The sequence below is a fragment of the Lathyrus oleraceus genome, chromosome 2 (assembly GCF_024323335.1).
Source record: "Lathyrus oleraceus cultivar Zhongwan6 chromosome 2, CAAS_Psat_ZW6_1.0, whole genome shotgun sequence".
In the NCBI taxonomy this organism is placed as follows: domain Eukaryota; kingdom Viridiplantae; phylum Streptophyta; class Magnoliopsida; order Fabales; family Fabaceae; genus Lathyrus; species Lathyrus oleraceus.
In genome coordinates, this window is record NC_066580.1 from 224,074,492 (window position 1) to 224,094,259 (window position 19,768).

Sequence of the window (19,768 nt, forward strand, 5' to 3'; positions counted from 1 at the left end):
CAAAATTTCCAGAACTCAAAATCAAGGACATCAACATGTAGTATTTCTCATGGAGATTAAAGATCAAACACAAGCTAAGCATGAATCTTCATAATTAAGGAGAATCAAGCAAAATAAGAAGTGACATCAAAACTTGAATCATGCATAACTTCGTGTACAATGCACCATTTCACTCAAATTTTGTACCAGCATCATCACCAATGAAAGATCTACCAAAATATCATAATAAATTCAAGAATTATTGAGATCGAATTCTGACCTCTTTGAAGAACAGAAACTGGAATCGCGTGACACAAGGCTTGTAATGGCTCAAAGTTCCTCTATGATGCTTCTGGGGATGAATGCTGGTGAGATTGAAGCTCAATTGCACGTGAATCCAGTAGATTTTGAAAATTCCATGGATGCTTCAAGCTTCGAGTATGAACAAATATGGCACGATTCCTTCCAATTCCACGTTTAAATCCACTCAAAAATGCTTCAGGATCATGAATCAATCAGTAGAAATGGCTATAGTGTGAAGAATTGCAAAACATTTTTGAGAGAATTTTTTTGATGATTTTTGAATCTAGATCTTAAAATGAATGTTAATGCTGAAAACAGTTGAGATTAACAATATATACCATTTCCTAATGATGCTGAAAATCTGTTTTAACCAAAATTAATCAAGATTAACAAGTTATAAGGTGTATGTGCAAAATGGTATTTCCACCTCCATGCATGAAAAGCCACGTGAACAGTGCTTAATTTTGGTCCAACTCCTCTTAAACAAGGCCCATGCACACTTTTGAGTTGATTTTTTATGCATATGATCAAACAAAAATGATTTTATGAAATTTCCTTCCAAAAACTTCATGAGTGAGCACATGGTCATGCAAAAGGAATTTATGCCATGTAATGGATGTTTTGGAAAGTGCAAGCCATGATGAACAAAATGCAAAAAGAACCACTCATTTTGGAGCCTTGGTTCAAAAGTTATGCCCATTTGAACTTTCAAGTACACTTTGCCATGATTGGATCATATCTCCTCAACCACACATTAGAAATTCATGATCTTGGACTTTTTGGAAATGGGAGAGAAAGATCTTCAACTTTCATATTGGACAAAATTTCATTTCAAGCTTTCTTGATGATGTAATCTTGAGTTGAAGTTGGTCCAAAACCTTTCCATTTTTGGAAAGTTCAAATTATAGGTCACTTGCTATTTTGGGAAATTCTTGACCTGACTTCAAATTCTTCAATGTGAGTGCTTGAAATGTCAAATGAGACTTGTTTGAACATGAATGAAGCATCTCTAACCACTTCCCACCTCCAAATCCACAGTTGACTTTGCAGTTGACTTTTATGGGCCTTAGATGACTTGCACATGCACTGATAAGTTCTGAGCCTCCAACACTTGGCCAAGCTACTTCAAAATGATCCTTGGGTCATGTAAGCTCAATGGAACCACCCTAGGGCTTTGATCTTATGGGCAATGCTCTTGTTACCTTGCACAAATGGATCTCCTGACTAGTCTTGATTGATGAGATGTATCATGCTATACAATGCTAATGCAATCTTAATGACCTAAACAATGAAATGACTGTACAAATGGGAGGTTCAAATTTGAGGTGCTACAGCTGCCCCTATTCAATCAACTGGGAACCTGAACGGATGAGAGCAACGGCTGTCAGACCTTTAAGGTAAACAGGGATTGAATACCAAAGAACCGTAGAAATTTGCACTCTGCGAGGATCGAGAACAGACTGTTCACCAATGGCAACTTCAACTGGGATCTGATATTTATCATTTGACCAGACATGACATCTACCAACGACTCCACTAGGGATTTTGATTTTTATCAATGAAAAGATACAGCCAGACGTCAACGGACGAATGGGAAACACTCAACGTTTATCGAAACTAACGGAGAGGTGACCAGACATCAACGGATGAATGGGAGAAGCTCGACGTTTATCGACACCAACGGAGAGGTGACTAGACATCAACAGATGAATGGGAAGACTCGACCAGACGTCAACGGACGAATGGGAAAAACTCAACATTTATCGATACCAACGGAGAGGTGACCAGACAACAACGAATGAATGGAAGAAAGGGATACAACCAGACGTCAACGGACGAATGGGAAAAACTTGACGTTTATCGACACCAATGGAAAGGTGACCTGACATCAAAGGATGAATGGAAAGACTCGACCAGACGTCAACGGACGAACGGGAGAAGCTCGACGTTTATCGACACCAACGGAGAGGTGACCAGACATCAACGGATGAATGGGAAGACTCGACCAGACGTCAACGGACGAACGGGAGAAGCTCGACGTTTATCGACACCAACGGAGACGTGACCAGCCATCAACGGATGAACTGGGAAGAAGACTCGATGTTTATCGACACCAACGGAGAGGTGACCAGACATCAACAGATGAATGGGAAGAAGAGATACAACCAGACGTCAATGGACGAATGGGAAAAACTCGACGTTTATCGACACCAACGGAGAGGTGACCAGACATCAACGGATGAACTGGGAAGACTCGACCAGACGTCAACAGACGAACGGGAGAAGCTCGACGTTTATCGACACCAACGGAGAGGTGACCAGACATTAACGAATGACTGGGAAGACTCGACCAGACGTCAACAGACGAACGGGAGACGCTCGACGTTTATCGACACCAACGGAGAGGTGACCAGACATCAACGGATGACCTGGGAGAAAGAGATACAATGTTTACCGACATCGAAAGATGATGCGTACAGAAGTGAAGCAAGACCAGACATTTACCGATGACTGGAATGAGACTTGATGTTTACCGACACCGAAAGATGATGTTTACCGACACCAAAAAAAGGACGATCAGACATTTACCGATGAATGGAATGAGACTCGATGTTTACCGACACCGAAAGATGATGTTTACCGACACCAAAAAAGGACGACCAGACATTTACCGATGAATGGAATGAGAATCGATGTTTACCGACACCGAAACAATGGTGTGTATCGACACCAAAGAAAGAACACACACGGGTGCTGACATGACACTTACTGGTATCACAGGGATGACATCTACATATGTCAAGGCAAGGCTAAACACTTGCCGGGGATCTCATTGGGGAGCTCACTGGGGAGAATCAACCTTGAATGCTGTCCGTCAAGAGCAATTGTAGCAAATGTGCCGTACAGATGTTGAACAATGGTCCGCCTCTGCTGGGGATGTGGTCCAATCAGGTTTAACACATGAATGCATATGTTTGAATTTTTCTATGGTGTAATGCTCCATGTTGAACGGAAATGCTACGCGTTTTGAGGATGCAATGATCACTACATGCAAGATGCAAAATGATGACAACTCCTGCTAGGGAGCAAACGAATTGCTCTGCTGAGCACACAAACCTGAATAGATCCTCCAACTCTGTGGGGAGATGCACTGTTGGGGGTGCTTTGCTGATCTGAAACTCTGGGGACGGCAGAGGAAACCAAGTCAACTCCGGGGAGACTCTGTATGAGGAACACGCCAACTTCTCAACCGTGCTGGCGAATAGCATTGCTGCTGGAGAAAGAACCCCATCGGGGACAACCTTCACTGAATCCAATCCGCTCGGGGACTTTGCTAGGGAAACAACCAATGCTCACCTCTGCTGAGGATAGCGACCAATCCACCGGCAGGATTAACTCTACTGGTGATTCTCCGACCCTGATCCACTTGGGGAACTCGCTGGGGAAAACCATCAACACAAACTCCGCTGGGAAAACTACCCACTTCAAAATTGCTGAGGAGAATGTTCACAACCCTGCTGGGGAAAGGCATTCACGACCATGTTGAGGATTATAGTACTTCATACCCAACTGTTGGGGAACAAACTACTCACTGATACCTCTGCTGGGGATACAACCTTCAGACTCAGTGGAGACCAACAGCCTTTAGACTAGCTGGGGACAGACCAACTCCCGGGCCTGTTGGGGAACTAAAAAATCCTTAGACCTGCTGGGGATAGAATATCCTTTGATCCCGCTACCCGACTACTAGGGAATAACAGTTTTAACAGCTTTCAGACTTGCTTGGGGAAACAGCCCCTTCTAAGCCTGCTGGCGAAACATCCTCAACCCTTAGGAACAATTTATCCACCGACACCTCTACTGGGGATATGGCAACCTTCAGGCTCATTGGGGAGACACCGATCTCGAATTTGCTATGGAGATAACACTCCCAAACCCACTGGGGAAAGACAACTTATTTGACACGGAACACCCTTCGATTCGACGAACACTGGCCTTCATCATCCAACCATAGTGTCAACTTCCCACTTTTGAGGACTCCCAGACTCATCTGGTCTCTTCTGATTCATCACCTAATATTCTCGTCTTTTCTTTGCTTTGAGACAATCGATCTCCTCAGATCCAGACTAACTCTCTAATCTTAAGACTTTGAAGAGTCTTCTTGATTACCCTCTAGGATCGTCGTCCTTCTTTCGCCGTCTTTTCACCGTTCCTCTATCCCTTGCCCCTGATTGGACTCTTGCAGGGATCTTCTGTCAAAATGTTACCCATCACCAACTACAAGTGAATGAAGATATCTAACAGCACCTACACAAGAGATCGTTAGATAAAAGCGTGCCCCAGGCGTGCCAACATTTCAACACCTAGGTCACTCAAACTTCCGAATAAGATTTCCAGATTTCAATCTTATAAGCTTGCATCGGAAGGGACCTCTATGTTTCAAAATGCAAATATGCTTATAAAAAATAAATGGATGTTTTCGCAATCAAAGCGGTAATGAAGACAAAAACAAAATTATTTGACTGAACATGCATTTATTGACTGAAAAAAAAGGTGGCTCAAAACCGAGCGACACACAGGAAGCAATCCCTGAAAAGAGGTGATTGCACACAAAAGGAAAAATCTATCCTAATGGCAATGTGAAACCGTGATCTCATCGGGTTCCAACTTGGTTACACCTCGTATGTCCTCAAGACTTTCCGCACTTTCTGTCTTCTGAACAAGACGCTTCCGATCGATCTCTGTCGGAGATTATCCATGATGTGTTAACCAAAATATCAACGATTATGCTGGACGCAGTTGTTCGTTTTAATCCCTCTTTTTCCTGGACCGCCCTTTCGGGTTTTCAGTCCACCGGGATACCCTTTTTTGCCCAAGCCGCCCTTGTGGGGTTTTCGACTTGCCGGGTGTACAAATTCTTTTCATTCTTTATCCCTAACTTTTGCCCGAACCTTTTCCTTTTTTTTCTTAGGTTCGCCGGGATGCCCATTTTTTCCTGGAATCTTTTATTCTTTTCGTCCAGCGGGTCTCTCTTACGAAGTATCTTTTAACTGCGTCCGCATTTACAGGGGAAGGAAAATCCTCGTCATCCGTGGTCGTCAACAACAAGGCTCTACCAGAAAACGCCTTCTTGACCACGCATGGACATTCATAACTGTATATCCACTTGCCCTTACGATCGTTGAGGAGGAAGGATCCTTTTCAATACCAGCTCTCCCACGTGGTACGCACGAGGTCGCACTTTTCGGTCAAAAGCTCGTTTCGTTCACTGGGTACAACTGCCCCATGATAAGTAATTGCCAGTCTCTTTTCCTTAATCAGGCTCAGCGTGCCAAAGCCTTTTCCAATCAGGACCTCAAATGGTAGCACCGATTCCTTCTCATATACCTGCGAGGAAGGTGTTGCCCCAGTAGATGCACGCACCGAGGTTCGATACCCAGGATACAAGCTTCGCACTCAGCCACCATTGCTAGTATGTTCAACTGTCAGTCAATCAGCAAAAGAAATGTGGGATCCCCTTTGGCGTAACCAAAGCAACACTAACTCATTCACACTAACCCCATCAGACATCAGAATCCGTTCGGATTCAGGGTCAGGCCCCTCCTCCGGGATCGGTTCCTCACAATCTTTCGATTTGAGCACCTCGAGATGTCCTCATCAGGGAACTCAAACGTCCTTGGTTGATAATCCTCAATGGGTTGCGGGGCGAGGTAATCGGACAATACACTCCCCTTGATTGCCTTCTGAGAGGTGTACTGAATATCGTATTCAATTAACATCATTTGCCCTCTCGCAACCCGTCCGGTCCATGCTGACTTCCCAAACATATACTTGATCAGATCCATCTTGGAAATCCACGAAGTGGTATGAACTAGCATATACTGTCTCAGTCGGCGAGCAGCCTATGCCAAAGTACAGCAAGTTTTCTCGAGCAGTGAATGTATTGTTTCAAAGTCGATAAACTTTTTGCTAAGGTAAATTGCATGCTCTTTTCGACCAGACTCGTCATGCTGCCCCAGTACACACCTCATAGACCCCTCGAGGGTTGTCAAGTACCAGATTAACAATTGTTCCTTCCATAGGAGGCATCAGAATCAGAGGTTCCTGCAACTTATTCTTTTATCTTTCAAATGCCCCTTGGCAATCATTATTCTACCTGACCGTTTGCTTTTTTCTCAACTTGAATATGGGTGCACACGTGGTTGTCAGATGAGACATGAACCGTGAAATGCAGTTCAATCTATCTAAGAAACCACGAACTTCCTTTTCTGTTCTCGGTTCAGGCATTTCTTTGTATTGCTTTTTCTTTTTTCTTTTTTCTTTTTCTCTTTTTTTCTTTTCTTTCTTTTCTTTCTTTTCTTTCTTTTTAGCAGGATCAACCTCGATTCCTCTTATCCGCTCACAATAAACCTCAACAGTTTACCGGACAACACTCCACAAGTGCACTGATTCGGACTCAACCTCAGTCTGCGTTGTCTTGACCGGTCAAACAACTTGGCCAGCTCCACCAGATGCCCCTCTCCTGCTCGGGACTTTGCTATCATGTCATCAACATAGCATTTGATTCCACGATAAATCATATCATGAAACAAAGTCACTCTGATACGTGGCACCGACGTTCTGCTTCATTGGAGGACAGTCTTCTCTCAATGGTAGCTTATGCACAACGACATCGGTATCCGGCCCTGGCATATCCTGACACGACCAGGCGAAGGTATCCACATGCTCTTTCAATAGGGCTACCATTCTGCTCTCGATTTGCCTCTGAAGCGGCCCCAATTTTCACTTCCTTTCTGACCTCTGCGGTGCCTGGAATAACAATCGCTCCTCGTGCGGTTGAATCACTTTCTCCTCTTGTTTCAACAACCTGGCTAATTCCAGTAGATCACAATCTTCTTCGCCTTATTCTTCGGCATGATAGATCGGATTGTCGAAGTCATATAGAGGTGTAACCGAATTGTTATCAATGAGATCAGGAGGATAGTCTCTTTTGAGGTCGGAACAAGACGAATCAAAAGGAAAGAAAAATGAAAACAAACATTGCCATTTTTATTTTTATTTTAAACTGCAAAAATAAATGAAAGACAGGGAACACCGCTTTTAATCACAAAAACATCCATTTATTAATGATGCAAAATGTTGCACAATGAAACACATGAGATGACCCTTACAATGGACCATTACGTTTCGGGCAAAACGTATGGCTTTCATGCAAACAGAATTGAAAAATAGAAATACTACTCTTCATGATGAGTGACAGTGATGATCTTTGAGGCCTTCCAATTTCCTGGTACGCACGATTTTATCCACGAATCAAGCTCGCAGTCACTGTCAATCTCCTCACCCACTGTACAGGCATGACCTGGATCCATCATTCCGGCACTAACGAATGTGAACGGTTGACGACGTCCTCTGTTCTGTCCAGACGAGTCTTGGCCTAGCTGATAGCCAATCCCGAACATATCCGCTTTCACCACAATGTCTATGATCTTTCCCCAGCCTGGGGCTTCTCCGTTCTTCACCACTTCAATGGCCTGTTTGTAAGAAGAAATGGACAGCTTCTTCTCTTTCTCAGCTAGAATGGCATCCTCTACCGTGACGGTTTCAACTGCCTGACTTGGTGTTTCGAATTTTTCACCGTCCATTTCTACTTCCATCATTCTCTGGATCGTTTCCATCATCATTGCACACCCATTGGCAGCGACAGCCGCACAACAGTTATCAACACTAGGGAATGCTCCACTCTTCATCAGATGTTTTGGGACCATAGACATGGGAGTTTTTAACTGACCCCCCTCAGTCACCTCTGTTCCTCTCTTGTCCTTTGACATCACCTTCACCCCCACGCGACCTGGCACAGGGTTAGCGTTAACGTTCAGTGTTCGCGCCAAACTGATGGCCTTAGAATCCACCATATCTTAGACGACATGCTTAAAAGCTCTACAACCCTCAATGCTATGTCCGGGTTCCCCAGAATGGAACTCGCACCTGGCATTCTCGTCGTAGTTTGCAGGCCTCCGATGCAGTTCTACAGGAACCAATATCCTTGGCCGAACTAACCCAAGATCCCTCAACCTCTTGAACATAAGGGTATAAGTCACGGGTGGCTTATCAAACCGATGATCCATCGTCCCCTTCTTCGCTTGGCCCTTAGCTTTCTGTGCTTTCTGTCGAGGTGGCGGTTGTTGTTGTTGTACATGTGGATTACAACCAGAAGTGGTTACAGTGGCAACATAAGGGTGGTAACGATCCTTACCGCGTTCTTTCTCGGCCTGCACACCACTTGATTCAACCTCCTTCTTGAGCTGACCATTGCCAGAGGGCTTCTTTACTACGGATGACGAAGCCTTTCCTTGAACTTTCTCCTTTATCATCCAGCTTTCAATCCTCTCCAACCTCTCAGCAATTGCTTTCTACCCCAAGGCGAGCCCTTGCACGACTTTGAACAACTCCCTCATCATCTCTTTCAATTCGAGAATGTCGGCGTTGGGTGGATCCATCAGTCTGAGATATCTGAACGGAAGAGCTATGCGCACCGGTTAGGTACTGACACCTACAAAACAGAAAACAAGTTAATATGACTCACACATGCAATGTCTATCCGTATGAGGAATATTCTGTCCTTTGATTCTAGCTTCATTGAGACGAATAACATTTCCACAATAACATTGACATCAGGATGTCCCTCAATCAGAATCTCAACCAAAAAAATGGACTCTGAATACGGATAGACATGGGTTAAATGCAGATGAATGCGAAATGGGAATGATGCAAATGCATGCAGGCAGGTCACTGTGCCATCCTCCAAGTCATCTGAGGATCAACTGTACTGGACCGGTCTCTGAACGGATTACAATCATTTGAGGGCCCGAGTAACCATAAATCCAACTTGGGGAGTTCCGAAATAAACGGAACCGGGGAATATATCACTATTATCACAGGAAATCCACTGAACGGATGACAACCAGATCTTCTGAAAAAGTATCCTCAAATTCAACCCGGGGATCCAAAATAAACGGAACCCGCTGATAGATATGACGGACAGAACTCCGGCGTCAGAGATAGATATCCATAAGTCCAACTGAACCATAGTCACCATCATTACCTGCAAATGATTCAATCCCTCCCCACTCACGGGTGAATTCTAGGCCAGGGTAAGGTCAAGAGAAACGCAGGATAAATAACCCTTTCAAGAATATCATCATATACACACCAGATGTACGTAACGATAATACCCCATCAGGATCTGAACTGCTCGTGATATCATGTTCCGCTAAGTGGCGCAATACCACCCGCTTCCCATGAATCACTCTATTCCTAGTTGTCCTAGAGTTCACTCATAGCCTGGGTATTGGGCTTTTTACCTCTTGTGACTCCCACCCAACAGAGAAACAGAGACACAGCCAGCACAATGAAAGTATGATGCATGCAAACATAAATGCAAACATAAACAATCACAGCATAAACATGAATGCAATAAATGAAACAGTAAAAGCAACCAAACCCTATCCTACAGAGTGCTAGGAGTGAATCGCTTAGGGAAGATGGACCAGCAAGAGGTCAACTTCTCAAGTGTCCCCAGCAGAGTCGCCAGCTGTCGCATTACGCGAAAAACCGGCGGGAAAAGAAAACAACAGAGCCGCCACCATGCGTTATTTATCCCAAAAGAGGGAAAGGAAACGCTTGAAGTAAACCTAGAAAAGACATGGTCTCGCGACCAGAGAGAGATGGGATCGGGAGTCGGTTATGCGAAGGGAATGTATTAGCACCCTTACGCATCCGTCGTACTCGACGGGATCCACGCACAAAAGAAAGGATAAGGTTGCTCAAAGACTGCTCAAACACTGCACACACACTACGCCAAAAATGACTTTTAACAGCGCATCTTAGACAGCGCTTTTAAAAGAAAGCGCTGTCTAAGGTTAAAATTAAAAAGAAACACGGAAAATGTTCCAAGAAAATAATAAAAGCGCTGTCTAATGGGGGGTCTTAGACAGCGCTTTCTAAAAGCGCTGTGTAAGACCCCCCCTTAGACAGCGCTTTTAGAAAGCGCTTATAAATATAGACTTTAGACAGCGCTTTTGGTAAAGCGCTGTCTAAAGTCTTTAAATTAAAAAAAAAAATTAAAATAAGCGGCAATGGCATCCTGTAAAGAGAGTTAGATTTGCATCGTGCAGTGAAGCATAAGCGGCAATGGCATCATCGGAAGGAGAAGAGTCTCAGCAGCCACAACTCGTCCTCGCCGACAAGCTTTTCCTCCTCAAACAACCCGATGTTCAAGACATTGACAAAGTTGGATTCAAGGAGGATGTCTTCACATTCGTCAAGGATCATGGTTTCAATCTTTCCCTCTTCTTTCAACTATTTTCTATTCTATATAAACCCTAATTCCCTTTTGTGTTTTTGTTTTGTACAGATATGGTCCCTTTATACGAAACCCTAGTCGCCGATTCTGTTTTGGATATGGATCGTACCCTTTTGGACTCTATGCGTGCTAAAATTGACGATGAGCTTAAGAAGCTTGACGAAAAGTGAGTCTCTCTTTTGCTTTTTTCATTACCTTGAGATTTTTGGGGTTGGGTGCTGTAAACCCCAATTGAAAATTTCGGATTTTGAATTGCAGAAAATTTTACAATAATAGGGTTACCATCTAAGTATAGCACACTGATGGCTCCTTGATGTTTATTTTTTCAATTAACTATATTATATGAGATTTACTTATCTGAATTGTACTAATGGATTTGGCAAGTGTTTTTCTGTTCATATGTTTTGCTGGTTATTGATCTTAATCATCACCACTGTTATCACTGAGGTTCTGAACTAAGTTGATTCTTTTAGCTAGTGTATGTTTGGTTTTCATCTTGGATGAGTCAAAAGCAATTCTAGAAGTGTTATTTGAAAAGTGACAAATTTAATTATCCTTGCACTTATGATAGTCCATGTGAATGTCTCATTTTAGGATTGCTGATGCTGAGGAAAACTTAGGTGAGAGTGAAGTCCGCGAGGCTCACTTGGCAAAATCCTTGTTTTTCATCCGGATTGGGGATAAGGTATGCATTGCATTTATAATTGATTGCTCATCTCCTTTATGCTGCTGGAATCAAGTCATCACTCTATCCCATGTATTAGGAGAAAGCCCTGGAACATCTCAAGATAACAGAAACCAAGACTGTTGCAGTGGGGCAGAAGATGGACTTGGTGTTTTATACGCTGCAGCTTGGTTTCTTTGACATGGATTTTGATCTAATTTCCAAAAGTATTGACAAAGCTAAAAGGTAATTATTTGAATCTCATATATCTGTAGTTATATCCTCTGCTATGTTTTTGATTTAAGCGATGGCTTTCTAACTGTTTGCAACATTATTACATGGTTATGAATTTACTAATTACTATTATTCTTAAAGGATATTAGAGTACCGGGAGTTTGTTTGAGATGAATGCGTTTCTTGCGGTTTCTTTGTCTTGTGTGTTTGGTTTGCTTATCAGTTTCTTTGGATTTGCTGCGAGAAAAGCGGTTTCGGCTACTGCTTTTACGGTTACTGGGGTTGTGAATAAGTTTCTCACGGTGGCTATTAATGTGACGATTTGGGATAAGCATGCTAGTCCTGCTGGTCTGGTTTGTTTGCTTTTTACTATAATTGGGGGAGTTCTTTATCAGCAATCGGTTATTGGGAATTGTTCAATGCTATCAGTATGAAAAAACCCTGTTATTCAAATGATGTGATTCAAATTGTTTGCTGAATTTTATGCAGGAATGTTAAATCTGATCTCTGTACTGAACATGAACATAACATGTAATGTTTTTCATTTTCATAGAAATAGTATCAAAATTCTGCATGTGCTTGATATTATGCTTATAAGTATAAGTAAATGATTACTTCAAGCATTACACACTTGGTTAATGTGATGCAGGAGGATTTTGAGGAGCATGTTGCGAAAGTCAAGACTCTAAAAGAGAGTCCATCAAATGAAAACTTGCTTATCCTTTATGGATTGTACAAGCAAGCCACTCTTGGACCTGTTACCACCGGTGAGTTTTCTTTTATTTAAGAAGTCATTTTCAAATCGATATTTCCACTTTTGAATCCTCACTGTCACCTTCCTGCAATAACGAGTGGAGGGTTAGGGCCGGCACAAGCTTAAGGCCGAACAAACCGTTATAAGTTGAAAACAACTTATGGACATGTCATAAGCTATTTCTATAAGATCTTCTAAACAGTTTCGCTAATGTTTATGTCGGTAGATAAACTCAAGTAGGCTAATACAGAAATGCCCTAGGCAATAAGGCTTATGGATTATGATTGTTCATGATTTTGTGTATGATTTACAGCTCGTCCTGGGATTTTCAGCCAGAAAGACAGAGCTAAATGGGATGCATGGAAGGCTGTTGAAGGTAGAAAAAGTTATAAGTTTCGGTTTTTAGTGTGAATATTTTGTTATGGTGCTTTTGTGCTATGAAATACCGACACAAACACGACACTAAGACATCGTCAATCTATAGTTTCAATGCAACAGTCAAAATTATATTTATTTATTTTGCAGGAAAATCCAAGGATGAAGCAATGAGTGATTACATCACTAAGGTGAAACAGCTGCTCGAAGAAGCTGGTCTTTCTGCTTAACAACATTGTCATGTCTAGCTTTCTAGTTCTATGCTAAAAGTTTCTATGTATTTTGAAAATAAAACAGTTGCAGTGTTTGATGTTTGATCTAAAACTTTTAATATATAATCTTAATTGTTCTGTATTGAATTACATGTGGTTTACTTGAAATGTTCTATGTGGTTTACTTAAAACTATTTCTACTTTGGATCTTAATTGCTTGATCTTGAATTTAATATAAAAAAAGTTGGTTTGTAAAAGCGCTGGTATAGCCCACCCTATGCCAGCGCTTTTTTACACTATATTTTGTTGAATTAACCACCTATGCCAGCGCTTTTTTAATAAAAGCGCTGGCATAGGGGGGGTTTAGACAGCGCTTTTTCAGTAAAAGCGCTGTCTAAACCCCCCTATGCCAGCGCTTTTTTAGTAAATTAAGCGCTGTCTAAGACCTATACCAGCGCCAGTATAGCCAGCGCTTTTAAGCGCTGTCTAATGTCAAAAAAAGCGCTGTCTAATCCCTTGTTTGGCATAGTGACACGCTGGAATCAAACACAGACGGAAGACGGAAGAAGGGGACTCGGCAGGATATCGCGTCCTAGGCCTACGTAGTCTGTCAAGCACAGACATCAGAGTCGACGTAGTTCGGGGCAGGGGAAATGTGCTCGCTAGGATGTCGCATCCTATGCATACGTATCTTCTCTGACCGGAGAAGAATCAGAGCACTCGTAGCTCGGCTAACGCACGCCAAACAAAACCCACACAGGAAACCGACTGCCAATCGCTGGACTTACGTCAGACTCCGAACCAACAAACACACACAAGAAACCGACTGCCAATCGCTGGACTTAAGTCAGACTCCAACAATCAAACAAGACACAGGAAACTGACTGCCAATCGCTGGACTTATGTCAGACTCCAACACACGCAAAGGGGGTTGAAAAAGAAAAAGGGCGCCCGGAGAGATCAGCTCATCTCCTGCCTACGTACCTCATCTGATATGAGGATCAAGGCGACGTAGTTCCCCTAAACAGGGAAAGAACTTCTGACCTAACCAGAGACAAAGGGAGACACAAACTACTAGGGAGACTATGACTCGAGCCTAGAAGTTGTCATGCATACGATCCCTATGTTGAGTATGCTATCCTAACTTGCACGGGAAGCAAGCTATCCTAAACAGCACAGTCAAACACATACAAGCACAATAAAGCAAGCACACACACTATATGCACACAATTGGGCTCATACAAGGCTAGGCTGTAAAAACAAGCCAACTGGCATGGGGTGTTTGTAGCTCTTAACCCTAACATTGAGAGTTAGGGTGAAGCAGATGAAATGGGAAGTGAGGGTAAGACCTCACAGCTCTTATCCCTGGTCTGGGAGAGCTTGACTCAAATAGAAGGTGTGGGAGTTCAGAATGTAGGAACTCTTCTCCACAAGTGACTGACACAACAAGATCTTGGGTTCTTATTCACAATGCATCAACACATGGTGTGAGCAAAGTGAATGACACACTGAGTAGCAGGGGATGGATAGCACATCCCTTGTATCTGCCAATGCCTCTTCACTTAGGAGGTCTTTGAAGGTACATGGCACAAAATTAAACATTCACAAGCATTGCCTCTTAAGGAGGGCTTCAGACAGGTGCCTGCCCACATAACAGGACAAGTCTTCCAGACTACATGAAGTCAAAGGAGTTATACCTCAGTGGTAAGTAAACCACGAGCTAGCAAAGCAAGTTCAAATGAACTTAAAGCAACTTAGGTACCTGTGAAAAAATCTAAACCAATCAGTTCAACTGTACAGACAAACAATCAACAGTTAATATCAAACAGACAGACAAATCCAATCAGGCAACAATGGGGCATGGCATTAGGCAAACACAAATGAATTGTCCTCAAAGCCCTACAAAACACACAATGTTAGCCAACAACAACCAATAATCAAGCTCAAATGAAGGAGCATAATCACTCATGGAGATGTGTACTTGAACCTGAAATTCACAATCCAAATGGTAAGTCCAAACCACTAGGTCAAAGCCTAGGGTCAAAAGAGGATCAAAAATCCAAAAAAAAACTCAAATTTAACATGAATCAACTTCAAATACATATTGACATATCCTAAAAAGGCTCACATCAAGATCATTAACCAAGTGCATTTCATGATCAAGTGAAGTTAAAGGCAATTTCAAAGTTCATATGTGATCATCATGAATGAAAAATTCAAATCAAAACAGAAATGATTCAAATAAATCTGAAAAAATTCAGGCATAATCAAGACATGTAACATGATCAACATACAAGAAATCAGAAGCATTGGACATCATTAGGCATGGCAATCACATTGTACAAGTCAAGCAACCAAATGTGTGACACAAATTGTCACACCAAGTTAGCATGAGCATAAAACAGAATTGGAGCATGGGAAAAATATCAAACCAAAACCAAAATGTCCAGCAATGTGTCTAGAAACTACACACGAAATTTCAGATTCATTGGATCATTTTTGAGCATTTTAGGATAAGATAAGCAAGGCAAGGTCACACAAGCATATGTACTCAAACATCCTAGCACAAATATTTTTCCTGCCAAGCCCAACTTGCACATTCATTCTCATAAAAAACTAGACAGAATGAGGAGCATTTTGCAAAAAATTGGGATGAAATTGGATCAATTTTCAATTTATTGTGATTTTTCTAAGTTGAGGAAAAAATTTGAAATCAAATAAACCAAGCATGGAATAAATGGAGGGAAAAGGAGATAAAGGCAATGCAATTTGAAAACTGTCCCTCGCCAGGAATCGAAGTCAGTGTGAATTTGAAATGTGTGGCGCGCGCTAGGTGCTAGACACACCGTTTCATTAACTGATGTGGCATAGTCAGCGCTTGTGTGGCGCAAGTCAAACAACGTGAGCCAATCATTTTGCAAGGCAAGCGAAAACGTGGACCAATCACTGATAAACCCTAAGCCAGCGTGTCAAGAACCAGGAAAAGCATGGCCTAATGCAGAAACCGTTGCCTAAGATGACCTTCATCTTCTTCCTCACGAAGAAGATGAACAATGTATGATGTTCATGCGAATTTCCAGCAAAATTTCCAGAACTCAAAATCAAGGACATCAACATGTAGTATTTCTCATGGAGATTAAAGATCAAACACAAGCTAAGCATGAATCATCATAATTAAGGAGAATCAAGCAAAATAAGAAGTGACATCAAAACTTGAATCATGCATAACTTCGTGTACAATGCACCATTTCACTCAAATTTTGTACCAGCATCATCACCAATGAAAGATCTACACAAATATCATAATAAATTCAAGAATTATTGAGACCGAATTCTGACCTCTTTGAAGAACAGAAACTGGAATCGCGTGACACAAGGCTTGTAATGGCTCAAAGTTCCTCTATGATGCTTCTGGGGATGAATGCTGGTGAGATTGAAGCTCAATTGCACGTGAATCCAGTAGATTTTGAAAATTCCATGGATGCTTCAAGCTTCGAGTATGAAAAATTCCACGTTCAAATCCACTCAAAAATGCTTCAGGATCATGAATCAATCAGAGAAATGGCTCTAGTGTGAAGAATTGCAAAATATTTTTGAGAGAAATTTTTTGATGATTTTTGAATCTAGATCTGAAAATGAATGTTAATGCTGAAAACAGTTGAGATTAACAATATATACCACTTCCTAATGATGCTGAAAATCTGTTTTAACCAAAATTAATCAAGATTAACAAGTTATAAGGTGTATGTGCAAAATGGTATTTCCACCTCCATGCATGAAAAGCCACGTGAACAGTGCTTAATTTTGGTCCAACTCCTCTTAAACAAGGCCCATGCACACTTTTGAGTTGATTTTTTATGCATATGATCAAACAAAAATGATTTTATGAAATTTCCTTCCAAAAACTTCATGAGTGAGCACATGGTCATGCAAAAGGAATTTATGCCATGTAATGGATGTTTTGGAAAGTGCAAGCCATGATGAACAAAATGCAAAAAGAACCACTCATTTTGGAGCTTTGGTTCAAAAGTTATGCCCATTTGAACTTTCAAGTACACTTTGCCATGATTGGATCATATCTCCTCAACCACACATTAGAAATTCATGATCTTGGACTTTTTGGAAATGGGAGAGAAAGATCTTCAACTTTCATATTGGACAAAATTTCATTTCAAGCTTTCTTGATGATGTAATCTTGAGTTGAAGTTGGTCCAAAACCTTTCCATTTTTGGAAAGTTCAAATTATAGGTCACTTGCTATTTTGGGAAATTCTTGACCTGACTTCAAATTCTTCAATGTGAGTGCTTGAAATGTCAAATGAGACTTGTTTGAACATGAATGAAGCATCTCTAACCACTTCCCACCTCCAAATCCACAGTTGACTTTGCAGTTGACTTTTATGGGCCTCAGATGACTTGCACATGCACTGATAAGTTCTGAGCCTCCAACACTTGGCCAAGCTACTTCAAAATGATCCTTGGGTCATGTAAGCTCAATGGAACCACCCTAGGGCTTTGATCTTATGGACAATGCTCTTGTTGCCTTGCACAAATGGATCTCCTGACCAGTCTTGACTGATGAGATGTATCATGCTATACAATGCTAATGCAATCTTAATGACCTAAACAATGAAATGACTGTACAAATGGGAGGTGCAAATTTGAGGTGCTATACCTGGAGGGGTCTGCAACAATTGGGTCGCTGTGGATATTCCAACAGTTGTCCACAGGTCAACATAATAATCACTTTGTTTAAAAACCCTTCTCCCATGCCAAAAGGAGGAGTGATGACATTGTTGGCACATAAGTACAATGATATTTTCATTCAATAAATTCATGTTAAATGTTTGTTTTCCAATTATTTTCCCTTTTTGCTTTTGCATGAAATTGGTGATCACATAAAACCCTAAAAAATAAAATAAAATTGATCCTTTTCATATGCATAATGATTTGCCTTGTTTAAATTCTAAAGCTTTTCATATCTAAAATCATTACGCAGGTTGATCAAACCCATTGAATATAATGACCCAACACCATCTCCCAATTTTGAATTCCCTGTATTTGAGGCAGAGGAAGATGATGTTGAAGAGATTCCTGATGAGATCACCCGGCTACTTGAGCATGAAGAGAAGATCATTCAGCCACATCTTGAGAATCTGGAAGCGGTCAACTTGGGGTCGGAAGATTGTGTGCGAGAAGTGAAGATTGGGGCACTTTTGGAAGAATCTGTTAAGAAGGGGTTGATTAAGTTGCTACGAGAATATGTTGACGTCTTTGCCTGGTCATATAAAGACATGCCTGGTCTAGATACTGATATTATGCAACATTTCCTACCTCTAAAGCCTGAGTGCATGCCTGTAAAGCAGAAGCTCAGAAGAACTCATCCTGATATGGCAGTGAAGATCAAAGAGGAAGTTCAGAAGGAAATTGATGCGGGGTTCCTGGTGACTTCTATATATCCTCAATGGGTGGCCAATATTATGCCCGTGCCTAAGAAAGATGGAAAAGTCCGGATGTGTGTGGACTATAGAGACTTGAATAAAGCTAGTCCGAAAGATGATTTCCCTCTACCACATATTGATATGTTGGTAGATAATACAGCTAAATTCAAAGTCTTCTCGTTTATGGATGGATTTTCCGGATATAATCAGATTAAAATGGCACCCGAGGATATGGAGAAGACAACATTCATCATACCTTGGGGAACATTCTGTTATCGAGTAATGCCCTTCGGTTTGAAGAACACCGGAGCCACGTATCAACGAGCTATGACTACCTTGTTCCATGACATGATGCATAAGGAGATTGAGATGTACGTTGACGATATGATCGTTAAGTCAAGATCGGAGGCTGTACTCCCTGTAGAGATGGAGGCCAAGTTGACTGATGCTGAATGGGTTCAGAGTCGTTATGACCAGCTAAACTTGATTGAAGAGAAGAGATTGACTGCCATGTGCCATGGTCAGTTATATCAGCAGAGAATGAAGAAAGCTTTTGATAAGAAGGTCAAGCCTTGTGTGTTCCGAGAAGATGACCTTGTGCTCAAGAAAGTCTTGTCTTTCGCGCCCGATTCCAGGGGCAAGTGGACTCCAAACTATGAAGGTCCATATGTTGTTAAGAGAGCCTTTTCAGGCGGTGCTTTGATACTTACAACTATGGATGGGGAGGATTTCACTCGTCCTATGAATTCAGATGCAGTCAAGAAATACTTCGCCTAAAAAAATAAAAATTGAATAACTCGCTAAGTTGAAAACCCGAAAGGGCGGCTTAGGCAAAAATGAGCGTCTCGGTGGATTGAAAACCCGAAAGGGCGATCCAGGCAAAAGTTAGAGACACAAAAAATATATAATAATGATATATGTATCCCGCTAGATTGAGTACCTCATCCTGGGGAAATCTAGGCAAAGATTAGAGATTTGGCAAGTAACTGCATCCTGACAAGACCTTCTTCTACAACTGTCGTCCGTCAGAGATTCTTGCTCATTATCAACCAAAGCTTCAAATACATCGGATTCAGAATTGGTGGAGAAATGGTCATTATGTTCAATGTAGCCCTTTTCCAATATATATCACCAATTTCAAATTTGTAAAGATCTATGGAGTCTTGCCATTCGCAGACTACCATTCTATCAAATAAATTTGAGCCTTTTATCCAATTATTGGCACTCTTATCTTTTTCTATTCAACAAACGTTTTGCATGTTTTGATTAAGAAAATATCATTGTTTCAAACAATCAAATTTTTTATAATTTATTTTTAAACAAAGTGAACATTCACAATGACGAAAGGATACTTAGGAGATCCTCAGTGCTCTCCCAAGGGTGGTACAATCCCCAACAGGGTAAGATTTTGTCCATATTCCTGGCATGACTGTATCTCCTC

The 19,768-nt window shown here is 41.6% G+C and overlaps 2 protein-coding genes across 2 annotated transcripts; both read left to right on the forward strand.

Moving 5' to 3' along the window:
* Positions 1-10,465: 10,465 nt before the first annotated feature.
* On the forward strand, positions 10,466-11,577 carry LOC127121321 (26S proteasome non-ATPase regulatory subunit 6 homolog). Its single transcript, XM_051051849.1, has 4 exons — positions 10,466-10,618; positions 10,700-10,814; positions 11,243-11,333; positions 11,413-11,577. Exons 1-4 carry the CDS (start codon positions 10,477-10,479, stop codon positions 11,560-11,562), a joined length of 498 nt encoding a protein of 165 aa, XP_050907806.1. The 5' UTR covers positions 10,466-10,476; the 3' UTR covers positions 11,563-11,577.
* Positions 11,578-12,138: 561 nt separating this feature from the next.
* LOC127121322 (acyl-CoA-binding domain-containing protein 1) lies at positions 12,139-13,034 on the forward strand. The gene is made up of 3 exons (XM_051051850.1): positions 12,139-12,313; positions 12,614-12,676; positions 12,826-13,034. Exons 1-3 carry the CDS (start codon positions 12,154-12,156, stop codon positions 12,903-12,905), a joined length of 303 nt encoding a protein of 100 aa, XP_050907807.1. The 5' UTR covers positions 12,139-12,153; the 3' UTR covers positions 12,906-13,034.
* Positions 13,035-19,768: the final 6,734 nt, after the last annotated feature.

Coding starts and splice junctions, on each gene's coding strand:
- LOC127121321 (XM_051051849.1), top strand. CDS start 10,477: ATGGCATCATCGGAAGGAGAAGAGTCTCAGCAGCCACAACTCGTCCTC. Junction 10,619..10,699: donor CACATTCGTCAAGGATCATG/GTTTCAATCTTT, acceptor TGTTTTGTACAG/ATATGGTCCCTTTATACGAA. Junction 11,334..11,412: donor TCATCCGGATTGGGGATAAG/GTATGCATTGCA, acceptor CCCATGTATTAG/GAGAAAGCCCTGGAACATCT.
- LOC127121322 (XM_051051850.1), top strand. CDS start 12,154: ATGATTACTTCAAGCATTACACACTTGGTTAATGTGATGCAGGAGGAT. Junction 12,314..12,613: donor TCTTGGACCTGTTACCACCG/GTGAGTTTTCTT, acceptor TATGATTTACAG/CTCGTCCTGGGATTTTCAGC. Junction 12,677..12,825: donor TGCATGGAAGGCTGTTGAAG/GTAGAAAAAGTT, acceptor TTTATTTTGCAG/GAAAATCCAAGGATGAAGCA.